The sequence below is a fragment of the Esox lucius genome, chromosome 12 (assembly GCF_011004845.1).
Source record: "Esox lucius isolate fEsoLuc1 chromosome 12, fEsoLuc1.pri, whole genome shotgun sequence".
In the NCBI taxonomy this organism is placed as follows: domain Eukaryota; kingdom Metazoa; phylum Chordata; class Actinopteri; order Esociformes; family Esocidae; genus Esox; species Esox lucius.
In genome coordinates, this window is record NC_047580.1 from 18860309 (window position 1) to 18875695 (window position 15387).

General features: G+C 40.3%; 2 protein-coding genes across 5 annotated transcripts; one reads left to right on the forward strand and one right to left on the reverse strand.

The window, feature by feature from the left end:
• Positions 1-1958: 1958 nt before the first annotated feature.
• On the reverse strand, positions 1959-6373 carry ppp1r3da (protein phosphatase 1, regulatory subunit 3Da). Of its 4 annotated transcripts, none has more exons than XM_010891803.3 (2): positions 6299-6373; positions 1959-3989 (listed from the first exon to the last, which is right to left on the reverse strand). In XM_010891803.3, exons 1-2 carry the CDS (start codon positions 6334-6336, stop codon positions 3056-3058), a joined length of 972 nt encoding a protein of 323 aa, XP_010890105.2. In that variant the 5' UTR covers positions 6337-6373; the 3' UTR covers positions 1959-3055. The 4 variants fall into 4 exon arrangements, with proteins under 4 accessions (XP_010890105.2, XP_019907513.1, XP_019907514.1 ...); XM_020051954.2 differs by lacking the exon at positions 6299-6373 and adding an exon at positions 5874-5980; XM_020051955.2 differs by lacking the exon at positions 6299-6373 and adding an exon at positions 5300-5808.
• Positions 6189-15297, forward strand: fam217b (family with sequence similarity 217 member B). Its single transcript, XM_010891807.4, has 4 exons — positions 6189-6487; positions 11206-11305; positions 11742-11806; positions 11883-15297. The coding sequence occupies exons 1-4, from the start codon at positions 6381-6383 to the stop codon at positions 13249-13251; spliced, it is 1641 nt and encodes a 546-aa protein (XP_010890109.2). The 5' UTR covers positions 6189-6380; the 3' UTR covers positions 13252-15297.
• The last annotated feature ends 90 nt before the right edge of the window (positions 15298-15387 follow it).

Sequence of the window (15387 nt, forward strand, 5' to 3'; positions counted from 1 at the left end):
TCAACAACAACAGCCAGTGACTCTTCCCCCGAAAGGCATTGGAGGGAGGGCATCCCAGTGGCGACGAGAGCCCATCTGGCAAGACAGCAAGGGTGGACAGTATCAAGCCTACTGGTCACCTTCACGCCCCCAGGCCAGGCTACACCTAATTATAAACCGTGCTGTAGAGATGAGTTTTTAGTAGACACTTGAAAGTTTGCACTGAGTTTGCATTTCTAACCTTAATTGGCAGATCATTCCACATTAGTGGAGCTCTATGAGAAAAGGCCCTGCCGCCAGCTGTTTGTTTAGAAATTCTAGGTACAATTAATACCAGGGCCTTTTGGGAGCCAAACATCCCCACAACATAACATACGCCACACTATATTTCACAATGTGAAGTAGGTATTTTTCTGCATTACCATTTATAATTGACTCTAATCCCCCCTCACGTGTCAGTGCCCAAAAGTCTGTATTTTTGTCTCATCTCACCATAGAAGTTGCAATGAAAATTCTGATGACTTTGCGAAATCCAGGCACTTACTTCAAGTTTTTATTAGAGTAGACTTTCTTCTAGATGTCCAAATGGCCTGTTTTAGTTTGTGGTTCTAACCATTAGGTCCCAAACAATTAGTTTGTTTTGTAACAACAAAACTTCTGAAAAAATACCAATACCAAACTTATCCTGCAATGTTTTTGAAAAAAAACATGACATTACATTTTTGTCAATATAATGCAGTTAGCGAGAAGGCAAACATCATTAATGTTCTTGTCAATACTTCAATGAAAAAACATTGCAGTAAATGAAAAGGTTAAAATACAGAATCAGTCACCTCAATTCAGTCATTGAGAATGAAAAACATAATGGTTTTGATATTTTTTTCAGTGCATTGATATCAGTAAAATGTCACAGCACTGACACTTTCAAAATGCATTGCAGAAAATATAGATCACTGCATAAAAAGGCCTGTTTCAGTTTCGAGAAGTGCTGTAATGATAAGTGAAAAGGTCCTCAGGTATCACCCTGCTTGGTCTTTTCCACATTTTATTGTGTTACAACATCAAAATGGATTTAAATCAAGAGTTTTAGCCACTGAACAACAAAAAAATAGGCAATAAGGTGAAAGTCAAAAAATTAAATCTGCATTTTCTTCCAAGTGAATAACACGGATAACTGATTGCATAAGTATTCACCACTTTGCTATGACATCCCTGAATGAGATGTGTGTCTAAAAGTCACATAATTAGTTGAATGGAGTCTATTGTGTGCAATTAAGATGTTTCATGATTTCGGGTTGAATCCCACATTTGTTTAGTACATTTTCTTACAAAAACTATGTAACGGTAAAAAAGTGGCAAAAAGAAAGCCAAACTTGAAAATAAAATACTAATCTCAGTTCCCCAGAAGGAAAGTGGCGGTATGAAATCCAAGGGCTGCCTATCAAGCTCAATGCGCAAAATTGGTGCTGGTATAGTAGGTAAAAAAAAGTTTTTGTAACAATGTGCACATTTGCTATTTACCCCTTACTTGGCAATTTTCAACATATTGCATGATTTTACTTATGATATCGGAACATACATGTAATACACTGCAAAAAAAAAAAAAAGAAAGAGCACATAAATCACACTTTGGGTCACGATGAATGAAATATATTAAAGATCAAAATCATTACTATACATTGTGTAATTTTTTGAGAACAAAATAATGTAAAAACGGTCAATGGAAACCAAAATCACCAACAGACTACATAAAAATTGTACTATTAAAATCACAGGCTGTTCCAACTTCCAAATTCCACAACAGCAACTCATAATGTGACTCAGTAGTGTGTGTGCCTGTATGCACGCCCAACAACATCTGTGCATGATCCCACAGGAGATGGCAATGGTGTCCCGTGGGATCTCCTCCCAGAACTGGATCAGGGTATCAGTGAGCTCCTGGACAGTCTGTGGCGCTACTTGGCGGTGTCGGATGCACCAATACATAACATCCCAGAGGTAATCAATTGGATTCAGGTCTGGGGAAGGAGAGGGCCAGTCAATGGCATCAATGACTTCGTCATCCAGGAACTGTCTAGACATGAGGCTACACATTGTTCTTCACCAGGAGGAACCCAGGGCCCACTGCACTAGCGTAAGCGCTGATGATGGGTCTGAGGATTTCATCCCGGTTCCTAACAGCAGTCAGAGTACTGTAGGCTAGCCCGTGGAGGTCTGTGCCTCTCCAGACCATCACTGACCCACCGCCAAACCGGTCATGCTGGATGTTGCAGGCAGCAAAATGTTCACCATGGCATCTCCATACTCTTCACGTCTGTGAACCAGCTCTCATTTGTGAAGAGAATGGGGTGCCCAGCGGACCTGCCAATTCTGGCATTCTCTAGCAAATGCCAATGAGCTGCACAATGCTGGACTGTGAGCACAGGTCCCACTAGTTGGGCACTCATGCCACCCTCATGGAGTCTGTTTCTGACAGTTTGGTCACGAACAAGCACACCAGTAGCCTGCTGGAGTTCATTTTGTAGGGCTCTAGCATTGCTCCTCTTGTTCAACCTCGCACAAAGGAGCAGATACCGGTACTGCCCTTCTACAGCCCTGTCCAGCTCTCCTTGTGTAATGGCCGGTGTCCTGGTATCTCCTCCATGCTCGAGACTGCTGGGAGACACAGCAAACTTTCTTGCGACAGTACATACGGATGTGCAATTCTGACAGTGCAACCTGAATTGGCTGCAGGTACCGCCTCATGCTACCAGTAGTGACAAGGACACTTACAAAACGCAAAACTAGAGAAGAATCAGTCAGGAAGGATAAGGAGTAAGCAATTGTCTGTGGCCACCACCTGGAGAACTAGACCAGTGGGCTTCTTAAAGGAGAATAGTTATAGTACATTGCTTTATAAAAAATAAAAAAGCAACACCAGCTGAAACCAATTTAATTATTTAAATAATAAAAATGCTGCAATTTTTATAGTGTAAATACATGTTATATTTGCTTTTAGTGCATCATCATATACTAAAAAAATATACAAATCTCGAGGAGCATCTCTGGCTTTTCTTCACAAGTGCAACCAGTTTGCTCAAATAAAGTGCACCATGCTATCCTCACACTCCTTGGGCACGGTCAGCTTGTAGCTGTGACAGACCAACTTGTAGTTTTGCCCCTCATTGTTATCCCAGTACTCTTTCCCTGACACCTTGTATAGGATGGCAAATTCCAAAGCAGCTCCAGGTTGCAGGAAGGGAGGAACCGGTAGATGAAAACGAAAAGTGTCACAATTGAGATGCTTCTGTGTACTGTCCCAGGACTCGCAGGTGGTGGAAACCCAGGAGGCCACGGTTTCTGAGCTGCTTCTCCAGTCTGTGAAAGAGTAGCGCACACAAACCTCTTTTTCAAAGTGGAGGTTGAGAACCTGAGTAATGCCAATGATGCCCATCTCAAAACACAAAACCCTCTCCAGACAAACCTTCTGCTGGTGGAGGCGGCTGAGAAATTCAGGTCGGTCCCCTGGTTGCTGAGGGAACACCGGCTTCAGATACGGCAATGAGATTTCCAAGTTCTTTCCTCCAGCCATCTCTGCACTCATCAAAAGCTTGAAGGAGACATGTTGTGGCACAAAGGGGTCCTCTCCGGTTTTGAAAACTTTCACATCCTCTAAGTCCAGACCCAGACAGTCTACAAAACGAACCCCGACATTACGAGTGTTCCTTTTCCTCTCTGTTGAGGAGGGCAGAGAGCGCGCACGTCTTCGGATAATGGGCTTGGGCATGGGCTCACAGCAAAGTCCTGGATTGAACTCTAGTACCCTGTGCTGAGAGGCCTTTGGACTGGGTGGGCGGATAGGCACACGCTTCCTTTCAACATCAGCTTTTGATTTAAGTATTTCGTTCAGGTGAATAGTTAGGATTGGTCCAGAGGCATTGCTTGAGGCCTTAGGTAGTTCAGTCTTACTTCGGGGAATTCTCTCCAGTCCAATAGTCCAATCCATGCTTAATATCACAGGTCCTACACACCTTGTAAGAAAAGTTAAGAGTGCATTATGTTTAATCAGTGCAAAACATATTTTAGGATATAGAAAAAGGTTTTCAGTGTCATTTACAAGTAAATAAACCATAATGTCTACCAAATGTTACCCTAATTTGTAAACCTAACCTTAAATTAGGACCAAATGCAGATATAAAAAATTATAATATGAGTTTGTGGTTATATGAGCTAGTTACGATTTATTGTTCCTGCTTGCTTTAGAAAATGGTCAAAGGTACAAAGCAGAGGCAGAAAGAGAGTGAACATGTGCAAATATAGGTTGTCCATCAAATTACATGTATTGGTGTGTATCTCAAAATAATGTGTAATGTGGGAAAAAAAGCTAATGTAGAGCTCTGTGGTTGTATTTTTTGCAAGAAACAAGCGTCCTCCTAAATTAGAAAATCTAGGTGCAAACAAATACATTTAGAAACACAATTAAATTGTTGATGTAGTGTTAATTGTCTTTTGTGTTGACAATTAACCACAACAAGGACAATAACAGACAAGCTGAAGACATAATATTCATGTCTCCTACATGGGTCTCTGTACTTATTATTATTATTTTTTTACATATTCCTTTAAGATATAACTCTCATTTATAATGAAAACAAACCAAGCCAAAAGCATAAAGCATGTAACTAAGTTACAAATGGATACATTCAATATTTTTGAATATTTTGAAGGAGTAAGCAGAGACATGTAAATCAATCAGTCGCTAGCTGTCGTTTTGATACTCTCGAACATGGCCACTGGGACATTATTTGTTGTGAAATGTGATCGTAAATTACTCCGTCGCCTGCAATTGTAGCCTTTTTATGCACTCGAACACAACTGTTTTAAGTCCAAGCAATTCGTCACTAGTTTGATTCATTTGCTAAAATTAGCTCAATAATATTGATTACAAAGCTTTATTACATCGCTAATATTTAACGTAAGATTTCATCTTAAGTTATATATAAAAATATAAAAAATAACACAAATGGTGAGACTAGCTAGTGTCCTTGATAAGAAACCGCGGATTCTAGCAATGGTTTAGATGAAAAGTGTTAACATCGGTGCAGAGACTTAACTTGGACCCGTTGTAACAATTTGCTGATTTTCGAAACTTTAATTCAGATTTGGGTAGGCTACTTCAAGTGAGATTTCAACGAAACTATTTACTTGAACGCGGTTATAGTGCGACTCACTTCCCGAAGGAAAGGAACTGTGGGCGTATCCTCGCGTTGTCAAGAAATTTGGATTATTACCATGTTTGGTTTTTAAAATACAAATATATGGACAAAACACAACAACCTACCTTTTCAGGCTATTACGTGGATATGTTCAAGAAGCCTAGGTTACATACTGTTTAAAGCCGAAGACTGATCCTTACAGCAGTCTAGATCGTAGGTCAGTGCAATCGCATGCGTGATTACGCAGCCAGATTAATTGTCGCAACGTGGATAGATACAGCGCTTACACATATGTTGCGAAGACATACTAGCCTACTTATTTTGCCTATCCCGCATTTTGTCATGCCCAGGACAGGTATAAACTGTTAAAAAAAAATCTAAAACATTATGGGAATCCTACGGGAAATGCAGTGATGTACAAGTTGATTTAAGACAAATGTCTTTACTGGGCCTGAAACAAACATCAACGTTTGTATTGTTGGGATTAAGAAAATAATACGCAAATCATCACAGTTGCAATGACTACAATTCCGATAATGCCCCGCTCTCATTAACACAAAAGGCCGACGTTCAGCATGTTAAAGCAGTAGGCTTAGAGGGTGATGTACAATATAACCAGAACTATGCAAACAGATAGCTTATTGAGGATTAAATCTGCCTATGTTTGCTGTACAGTTGTGATCTAAACTTGGCACCTACCAAACTGAGCCAATCATTTGGGCCAACCTTGAGGTGTATTAATTCCACAAAATAAAAACTTGACGAAACGTAAAAATCGGGAGGGACTTTGAATTGAACTGCCCTCGTTTTGAGCAAACATTTATAACAGGGAACGCATCCTAGCAGTAGGCTAAGGAAACCGGACGTGACAAAGACTGCAGCAGGTAAACAAACATTCGACGTATCTGGTGTTAGGAACAGTAGGAAGAGAGGTTATTTTATCGTTTTTTCTTTGACCGGCGGCTTATAGTAGGAAGACAGTAAATCCTCCAGAAAACTGGATTGTTATTTGAGTATTAGGATTTTTGCTGTATGGGATAGAGCTATTACATCGCCCTAAAATGCGCAGGAAGCACTGCAGCACATTCGATAATATGAACGATTGTAGCCTCAACATAGAGTACCTCATACGAGATTTAGGTTGGCATCTGTAGGACATCATTCTGTGTCACTTGGCTGAAACAGCTGTGCTCAAGCTGGAGGATCATGGGACCAATAATGCAGGAACGTACAACATCCACGACGCTGAAACGCGTGGTTTCCAAAGAGAAGATACGTACGAAAAATTCAGAAAATAACGGACCGGTAATGAGGTACTAACTTTAGAATTCATGCATGCCCTATTGTTTCCTGCGTCTATAGTTCAAATAGATAATGTTTCCTCTCATCTCACTATCCCAAGTCTTTTTTTGTAATAAAAATAAATTAATCGTTATTTGTGTGGTTTTGACTCGACTTGATTTGGTCGTTATTTTTAGGTTCAGACTGTTGCGTGTTATGCGAAAGTGTTTCTTTCCTCCAGACTAAATCGGAACCGGTCATGACGTGTATGTTTGGGCCGGATCCTGTATCGGCTCCTGATTGGCTGTGTAGTAGGGGCGGTGTCAACAGACGTATTGCTTTCACGCAATTAATTATGGCGCAGATAAATAAAACTTACAGCTAGTAATTAGTGCTGTAATTGTCAAACGATTGAAATATTCGTGATTAATCGCAATTTTAGAACGTTCATATTTGGCAGTAAATATACAATAGTCTGTTTTAAATGCAGTTCATTATGTTAAATATATTCTGTGTTATATATATATATATATGTGTGTGTATATATATATATATATATATATATATATATATATATATATATATGAGCAGTGCTTTACATGGAATTAAAAAGTGCAGGAGCTGGCCTTTTCTGAGTCAGTCCACTAGTCAACGGTGTCTGGCCCTTACACTTTGTTCCTCAAATTACCACAATAATAATCTATTTGTAGCCCATCTAATAATAATAATCTATTTGTAGCCCATGTAAATCTAAATGGAATGTTGCTGGTCTTTGATCCCATAGTTCTACCATCTCTTACCATTGTGCTCTTGTTCTATGCATCAAGTACAGTAACTGCTACGTTTGGCAATTCAATATTACACATATTAGCCCCTATATCTGGAGAGCTGCTGGGTGTGTGGGCATTTGATCTGACCCTGAATCATACCTAAGCATTTTAAGGTATTGATTTTGACATTTGATAACATTGATGTTTATGGTAAAATGTGGTTAAAACTAGGCTCAGGTTGTTGCAAACAATAGCTTTCCTGATGGATCATTGGCCACAAAATTATACAAAATGATTTCCAAATTCAATTAATTGGGGATCAAATGCATTAGGTAGAAGACTGGAATAATCTGCAAAAGCATTGGGCAGGCACGGTGGCAAGATGTGTATCTACAACGTTCAGTAAGAAAACTATAATTCACTCTTTTTGAACATCTCCAAATACTGCTCTTTGGCTTATGCAGTAAGACCATGAACTGTCTTTGAAGATGGTAGAAAAGGTTAACTTTAAAACCTGGAACAGAAATGTATCAATGTATACGGCATGTACCACAATAAACAGAGGTGCGTCAATGTTGTGTTTTATTTGTGACAGAAAATGTCACATAGATAACACAATGTAATAAAAAATGTGTTCCTGGGTAGTAAGTGTTTCATTATTGCTTATGCCTAAAAAGTATAGAAAATGCCTATTATTCCCCACAAACTTAGCTTTTGTGACCAGGACGGTGATATTTTGAAATGTACCTATTTTCCAGAACAGTCCAGATAGATTCAGTGCTGAGTAAACTTGAAGTAACTTCTAGAACTTTCTAGTAATATTAATAATAAAAATACATAAGCAATTAGGAAATGACTCTTACTACTCAGGAACAAAAAAGTAGATACAAATTTGTTACACAGCGTTATCGTTATTTCACTAAGTTGCATTAGTTGGGGAGAGGAATATAACCACATGTCACTGCACTTGCTTTAGCTTGAACCTGCTCTTCCTGAGTAAGAGAATTGCATGTTGATAGTTTTTTGCCAGGGTGAATTAGGAAGTGTCAGGTAATCCTGGAGCATGTTCCTATGGCGCATGTCCTCCTAAGATACAACAGAACACCAGGGAAATTTGTGGGAGCATATCTAAGATCTAACCAGATAAGAGCACAAATTACGCCACAGAGATTGACATACCCAAGCCCCTAGGCTATTACAGAGAAGATACCGGAGTCTGAGAAGGGGAGACCACTGTGGCTCCCTCCAACCCAGGTGAGGGCCAGCCAGGGAGGAAATAGCCCCACCCGCCTTACCAAGAGTAACCACAGGCCACAAAAGCAACATCAACAGACCACCAGCTACCCTGAGACAAGGCTGAATACAGCCCACAGAATTCTCTTCCAAAAAATGAGCCAGAGGGGGCACAAAACCAGACATACTGTCATCAGTGATTCAATCCATTGACATTGAATATGACAAAAAGCCTGGCGTGACAAGATGCACCCTCTTTGAACAGCATGGAAGAACACGAATAGGCCGATGACTCAACCCCTGTAATTAGGTCAGTGGCAAAGCATACCAGTGGAGAGAAACCATAAGGAAGCATTTGACAGCCAATAACAGTTGAAAGTGCCTATGTGAGTCAAGTGATCGTCAAATATGATTTGATCTCTACATCCTGAAGTAGTATATTCAGAGCAGTCCATCATCCTTGAGGATTTATTGTGGTGGATTGCACTTCAATGTCTACATTGTATTAAATTGGATCATAAATTCAAAAGGAGTTATTAGCCCATGGAAAAAAATACAACCCTGTATTTTTTATCATTAAAAGATTCAGAGAAATTGGAGAAACCTCTGTACTCAAGGTACAAGGCCAAAAACCAATATTGGATGGCCATGATCTTCGAGCCCACAGTGCATTAAAACAACGATACTGTAGTGAACATCACTGCATGGGCTGAGGAACACTTCTGAAAACCACTGTCTGTAAACACAGTACATCGCAGCATCCACAAATGCAAGTTAAAAATATACCATGCAAAGAAGAAACAAGATATAAACAAGATCCAGGAACGCTGCCACCTTCTCTGGGCCTGAGAGGGACCATCTGGCTTGCTATCAGCGCACAGTACCAAATTCAGCATTCGTGATGGTATGGGGGTGCATTAGTGCACATGGCATGGGTGACTTGCACATCTGTGAAGGCACCATTAAAGCTGAACAATATATACAGGTTTCGGAGCAACATATGCTGCCATCCAAACAACGTCATTTTCAGGGAAGGCCTTGCTTATTTCACCAAGACAATGCCAAACCACATTCTGCATGTATTACAACAGCATGTCTCCGGAGTAAGAGTCTGTGTGCTAAACTGGCCTGCTTGCAGTCCAGGCCTGTCCCTTATTGAAAACATTTGGCACATTATGAAACGAAAAATACGACAAAGAAGACCCGAACTGTTGAGCAACTGCAATCCTGTGTCGAGCAAGAATGGGAAACATTTCACTTTCAAAATTACAGCAGTTGGTCAGGCTTAAAGAGTATTGATAATAGAAGAGGTGATGCAACACCTTGGTAAACATGCCCCTGTCCAAACATGTTGCTGGCATAAATTTAAAAAAGGGCATGTATTTTTATGTCAGTTTCCACATTAGATTTGTTTACATTTTACACAGCATCCCAATGTTTCTGGAAACAGTTGTATATTATAGAACTAAAATATGACATCATTCTGATTAAAATCCTTTTTTACTGGTTAAAATAAATAAAAAAATGCTGCATGAACGTTTAGGATCTAGGCCCTACAGCATACATACTATGAAAATGAATGTCAAAGCAACATGCCACACATAGACTGCCATAATTAAAAAAATTTAACCAGTGGTGCAATCAAGAAGGGAGCTGTGGGGAAAATGTACTGATTAGAAAAAAGCTTTGGCCCCATTTAACCTTGGCAAATGTTATTTTTACATTGACGTCTTCCAGCCGACACTGTACAGTCTGTGCAATTATCCAAGGAAAATAACTCCATGACAGTCACAGCAAGTAAATACAGTGGGGAGAACAAGTATTTGATACACTGCCGATTTTGCAGGTTCTCCCACTTACAAAGCATTATCATAGGTACTCTTCAACTGTGAATAATGGAATCTAATTGTATGATTTTTAAGTAATTAATTTGCATTTTATTGCATGACAAGTATTTGATATATCAGAAAAGCAGAACTTAATATTTGGTACAGAAACCTTTGTTTACAATTACAAAGATCATACGTTTCCTATACTTTTTGACCAGGTTTGCACACACTGCAGCAGGGATTTTGGCCCACTCTTCCAAACAGACCTTCTCCAGATCCTTCAGGTTTCTGGGCTGTCATTGAGCAATACGGACTTTCAGCTCCCTCCAAAGATTTTCTATTGGGTTCAGGTCTGGAGACTGGCTAAGTCACTCCAGGACCTTGAGATGCTTCTTACAGAGCCACTCGTTAGTTACCCTGGCTGTGTGTTTCGGGTCGTTGTCATGCTGGAAGACCCAGCCACGACCCATATTCAATGCTCTTACTGAGGGAAGGAGGTTGTTGGCCAAGAATCGCAAAGGTTTGATTCTTGATGGCAGATGCCAATCATTTATTTTCTTTTTTTTGTATCGCAGGTACAACATCGCATTGGCACAAGGCAATGCAACAAGTGTAGTGAAGCTGAAGTGCATGTTGGGACATCCTCTCTGCCAGTTTAAAGCTTTTGAAAAAGATACAATTTGATCAGAGTAAAAATACATATACTGTGTTGCAATCTTCAGATGTTTTCTCTTTCCTATGTTGAATGAATTGACCCAAAAGTGGTCTTAGTGATATAGGCTAATGCTTACTTCAATGAGAATGTAGTGTATGTGCAGTTGATTTTAATGACTGGAAGGCACGACATTTAAATGTATTTTTTCCTAATGGGTCCTCACTCCACTAAATATTTTTTTTTCTTCACATTTTTTCCAACAGTTCAAAGAAAGCAAACAAAGTTAAGAAGGCAGGAATTCAGCAAAAGAAAATCCTTCCCGGGCCTGGTCAGGACAAGGACAATGTGTCTACACTTCAGAGTGTGAGTGACTGCTGTTGATATCATTGTGCATTGGTCTGTATAGGTGTCTATATGTATCAATTAATAACTTAATTTATCATTTATTAGATTTTCGCTGTCAGTATACACTAAAAAATGACAAAGCGATAACACTTATTTCAGGTTATTTCAGCCAAATGGGACACCAGCAATTGAAGCTTGGGGTCAACTTATTATTTTCCGCACTGTGGAAATGGATTGCTGTACATTTTTGATGAATAAATGATTGCAAAGTATGGACTTTCAGTGTCATTTGAAAATTAGATTACCTTTATCTGTCAAGAGTGTTTAAGGAAAGATGACATATCCTTATGTCCAAATATATATATTTTTAAAATATCATGATTATATATGTGTTTCCTTTGGCCTACGTATTTTTCAAAAGCTTTTTTCAGTGTATGGTATATTTTCTCCACAGGGCATTCATCCAATGGGAAGCAGAATCAAATCTGGAACTGGTCGAAACACTAGCAAACTGGCAAGGTAAATAATAAGAGAAAACCTTTCTTAAAATGACTTAGTCCAGTCAAAGTCCTAACAACAGTTATACTTTCTGCAGCCCTCAAGAAGAAGGAGGCTTGAAGTCTAAATTACACCCACACTCCTCACAGAGACAGGAAGAGAAGCGAGAGGTGCAGCGAATGTCCCGATGTTGCGGTGAGATGGATCAGAACCATGGAGCCCTGGCCCAAAGTCGGAAAGCTCTCTCCCTACCCCTCTCCCCTATACTTGGGCCCCGCCAGGGGCCAATGCGTCTACACACCAGCAGTCAAGTACCCACCCTGGAGTCTCTCAGGCAGTTTGAGCAGAACGAAGATGATGCAGACAGTGCCAGTGACCTGTCGGATTCGGAGAGACTGCCTATACTCCCCTCCCCCTGTACCCCCTGCTCACCCCCCCATCTCAACCTCCGCGCTGAAGTGATCAATTCCAACGACTTCCCGCCAGCCTTCCCAGGACCACACTGGACCACGAGTGACAGCGTCAGCTACAGCTACCCAGACTTCCTGCCTCCTCCGTTTAACACCTGGAGCCTCCGCCAGCTGGCAGTGTTCCTCCACACAGAGGGCAAAGGTGCGCCTCGGCCCAAGCCTGTAGGACCCCTGGAGAAGTACCTGGAGAGACTGCTACAGCTGGAATGGCTCCAGATCCAGACTGTGCAGGAAGAGAGCTGCCGCCCGGCAGGGAGCCGTCCCAGGTCTCTGGGCTTCCCAGCTGCCTCCACCAGCACCGTCAACCCCCCTCGGCCGCACACGGCGCCCACCAGCCGCCTCAGCTCCCCTAAAGACCTGAGGCAGTGTTCGCGGACCTTTCCGTCGACCCCTCATAACAACCCCCCCTCGCTGGGAGCACAGCAGCTTCCTGTCTGCCCCCACTGTCACATCCGCTACCCCCTGTGCAACGGGAGCTGCTCCTCATATGTTTATCAGCGCCACTCGCGTCTGAGTCCTCTGCTAGAGCGCCGAGCCAGGCCCAGTGTTCCTCCAAAGAGGAGCAGCAGCGAGAGTCGGGTGACTTCCTCTGATGGCAGGGCCACAAGCCTCAACGGAGGACAGACCCCACACAGCCCCTCTGCAGGAAGAAGCCACCTCAGACACATGCAGGCGGTGGGCAATATCCGCAAACCTGCCCAGGAGCTTCCCAGTAACAGTAAAAGTCAAGTGGGCGTGAAAAAGGGCCGTGCCAGATATAATTGGGAAGCCGAGAGGGGTAAGGAGTCCTGCGTGGTGGTCAAGGCAGATGTGGGCGTGGAGAAACGCGGCACCTCCACGAGGGCTGAGAAAGACTGTCGGAGAACAGAATCAAGAGGTCAGGCATCGAAAAGTGGGATTAAAAGAACAGCAAAAGAGCCAACCTCTCTTTCCAAGGCAGCATTGTCTGCCAAGGCAAATGAAAAATCAAAGAATGTTCACTTTGTTCCAAAGTGACCATATTTAGTAAGTCGTACAGTAGCTTAAAACTATGCTAGATACATAACATTTATTTTATTTTACAGCTGTCTAAATCTCTAGTCTAGTTAGCAGCCTTTTAAAAGGTCAAGTAAAACAATCATCTCATAAATAAATAAATTCATATAGAATGCATACTTAAAAACATATTAAGCCAACGTTATATTGTAACAATCTTGCACTTTTAACAATTTTGGTTTGGAATATACACGCACACCTTTACATGGGGCTTGTACAATGACATTTGATGTTAGTATATTATGTGGGGTAATTTTCTTTGTTGGGTAATTTTTTCTCATACATATCTTTTTCTTCGAGAGCTAATCTATCTAGGCTTTTAGGCAAACTGAACACCTTGGCTCAAGGCACTTTGCACTGCACAGACATTTTTGTCAGTACAGGTTATTGACAACACATCGGCCTATGTCTTATTACTCATTAGAGCTACAGTCATTGGGCTGATCTTTGAGGATGGAATGTATTTGTTCCTTTTATTCTCTTTTTATTTGATGTTGCTTGCGATGTTTATCATGTGGTTTTGGTGCCTTATTGTTCAGTTTATTAAGAGCTAAATTGGGGTCAGATTCTGACATATAAATGTATATGTGCGGTTTTCCTATGCATGCCAATTTTATGTGCTTCTCATTAATTGGTATGCAGGCTTGCCTTATGCAGGCGTGTAATTGGCTTTAGTGCTTCCCTTGCACGTTCTGAATAAATGTAATTCAATCGCTGGAAAACACTTACTGGCCAACATAATTGTTTTATTCAATAGAGCTTTTAGTACATTTATCTAAAGCCATTCCTTTAAATACAGTGTACCTTTTTAATAAATTGTTTGCTGACAGTCTCGCTTGAATATGAAGACAACTGCTTCTGAATATTAGCAAAGAATGAAAGATAAACCCCTACTGGTGGTCAATACTTCTAGTGGCTTATATTTAAAGACGTAGTCCACGATTTTTGGCCAAAAAGAGACCCCGAAAATTGTGTACTATGTAATTTATGTGCCAGCTTGTGCTCCGTGTCATCTAAACAACTTATTTTGATGGCTAACAGATATATAATACTGATTCTACTTAGTTTATGTACATATTCCATATCTAACCTCAAATGAAAGGTTTAAATAATCACAGAAGTCTACATCTTTAACATAATTGAATTATAATCCTGGCGATGGGATACTTTAGCATCCACAGAGGTGCCATGGCTTGTTGATGGCTTATCTGACCAACAACCACTTCGAACTGTCAGGTCTGCGCAAATGTATTCAAAGTTTCATTTGGTGTAAAGAGCTGGACTAATGAAGCAATTAAGTAATGGTCTGAATACAGTGGATCTGTAGACCTCTCCCTTTTTTGATTTCCACCCCAAGAATAGATGGTTAAACATGGGTCACCTGAAGGTCAGAAAACACCTTCAGAGAAAAGTGCTTTAATGGGGAAGTTTAACTCAGGTCAGAATTGCGCCCTTGTTGAGTAAAGACACACTTTGTGTTATGCACTACTGCATTATATTATTATTATTAACCTCCAGCATTTCAACACATTTTACAGAGAATAATGTTTTATTTCAGAGTAGTTTAATTTAGTCATGAGGCTAAGAGACAAAATTGCAGTTTGAAAGCAAATTTTCAGCAAGTGTATACTCTATACACTATTTAACAATATCTACTCCATATGAAATACAATTTCACTATGTTAATACCAATTTAATATTGTTTCTCAAATTGCTCCATAAAGGGCATTCTTGTTTGAAAACTTTAATTGACCTTGTCTATTAAATATATTTTGCATTGGGCAGAGCTCTTTTTTTGTTCAAGAGAGACAGTGTAATGTTTGCTATGAATGTAAATGTGTATTTTTCAGAGATATATATATATATATATTTATGATATATTGGGTTAATAAGTGTGATTCTCATTTGTTATTGGAATTGTTGTTACAGTTTGAATATTGTTAGTAGAAAAATGATGCAAAAAATGATGAATGTATTTTTATTTTGTTAATTGTGATGTAGTTCAGTTTAATTTCAGATGTAGTCCTTAAGTCATATGTAGTCTTAAGCTGTTACAGGGAAAAAAATAGTTCAAAAAGATCAATTTGTCGCATACTT

Excerpts from the sequence above, each read along its gene's own strand:
- ppp1r3da (XM_010891803.3), bottom strand. The coding sequence starts at position 6,336 with ATGATGTCCTACAGATGCCAACCTAAATCTCGTATGAG. Across the intron at positions 3,990-6,298 it reads CAACCTAAATCTCGTATGAG|GTGTGTAGGACCTGTGATAT; the intron begins GTACTCTATGTT and ends TTTTCTTACAAG.
- fam217b (XM_010891807.4), top strand. The coding sequence starts at position 6,381 with ATGGGACCAATAATGCAGGAACGTACAACATCCACGACGCTGAAACGC. Across the intron at positions 6,488-11,205 it reads AATAACGGACCGGTAATGAG|TTCAAAGAAAGCAAACAAAG; the intron begins GTACTAACTTTA and ends TTTTTCCAACAG. Across the intron at positions 11,807-11,882 it reads AACACTAGCAAACTGGCAAG|CCCTCAAGAAGAAGGAGGCT; the intron begins GTAAATAATAAG and ends TACTTTCTGCAG.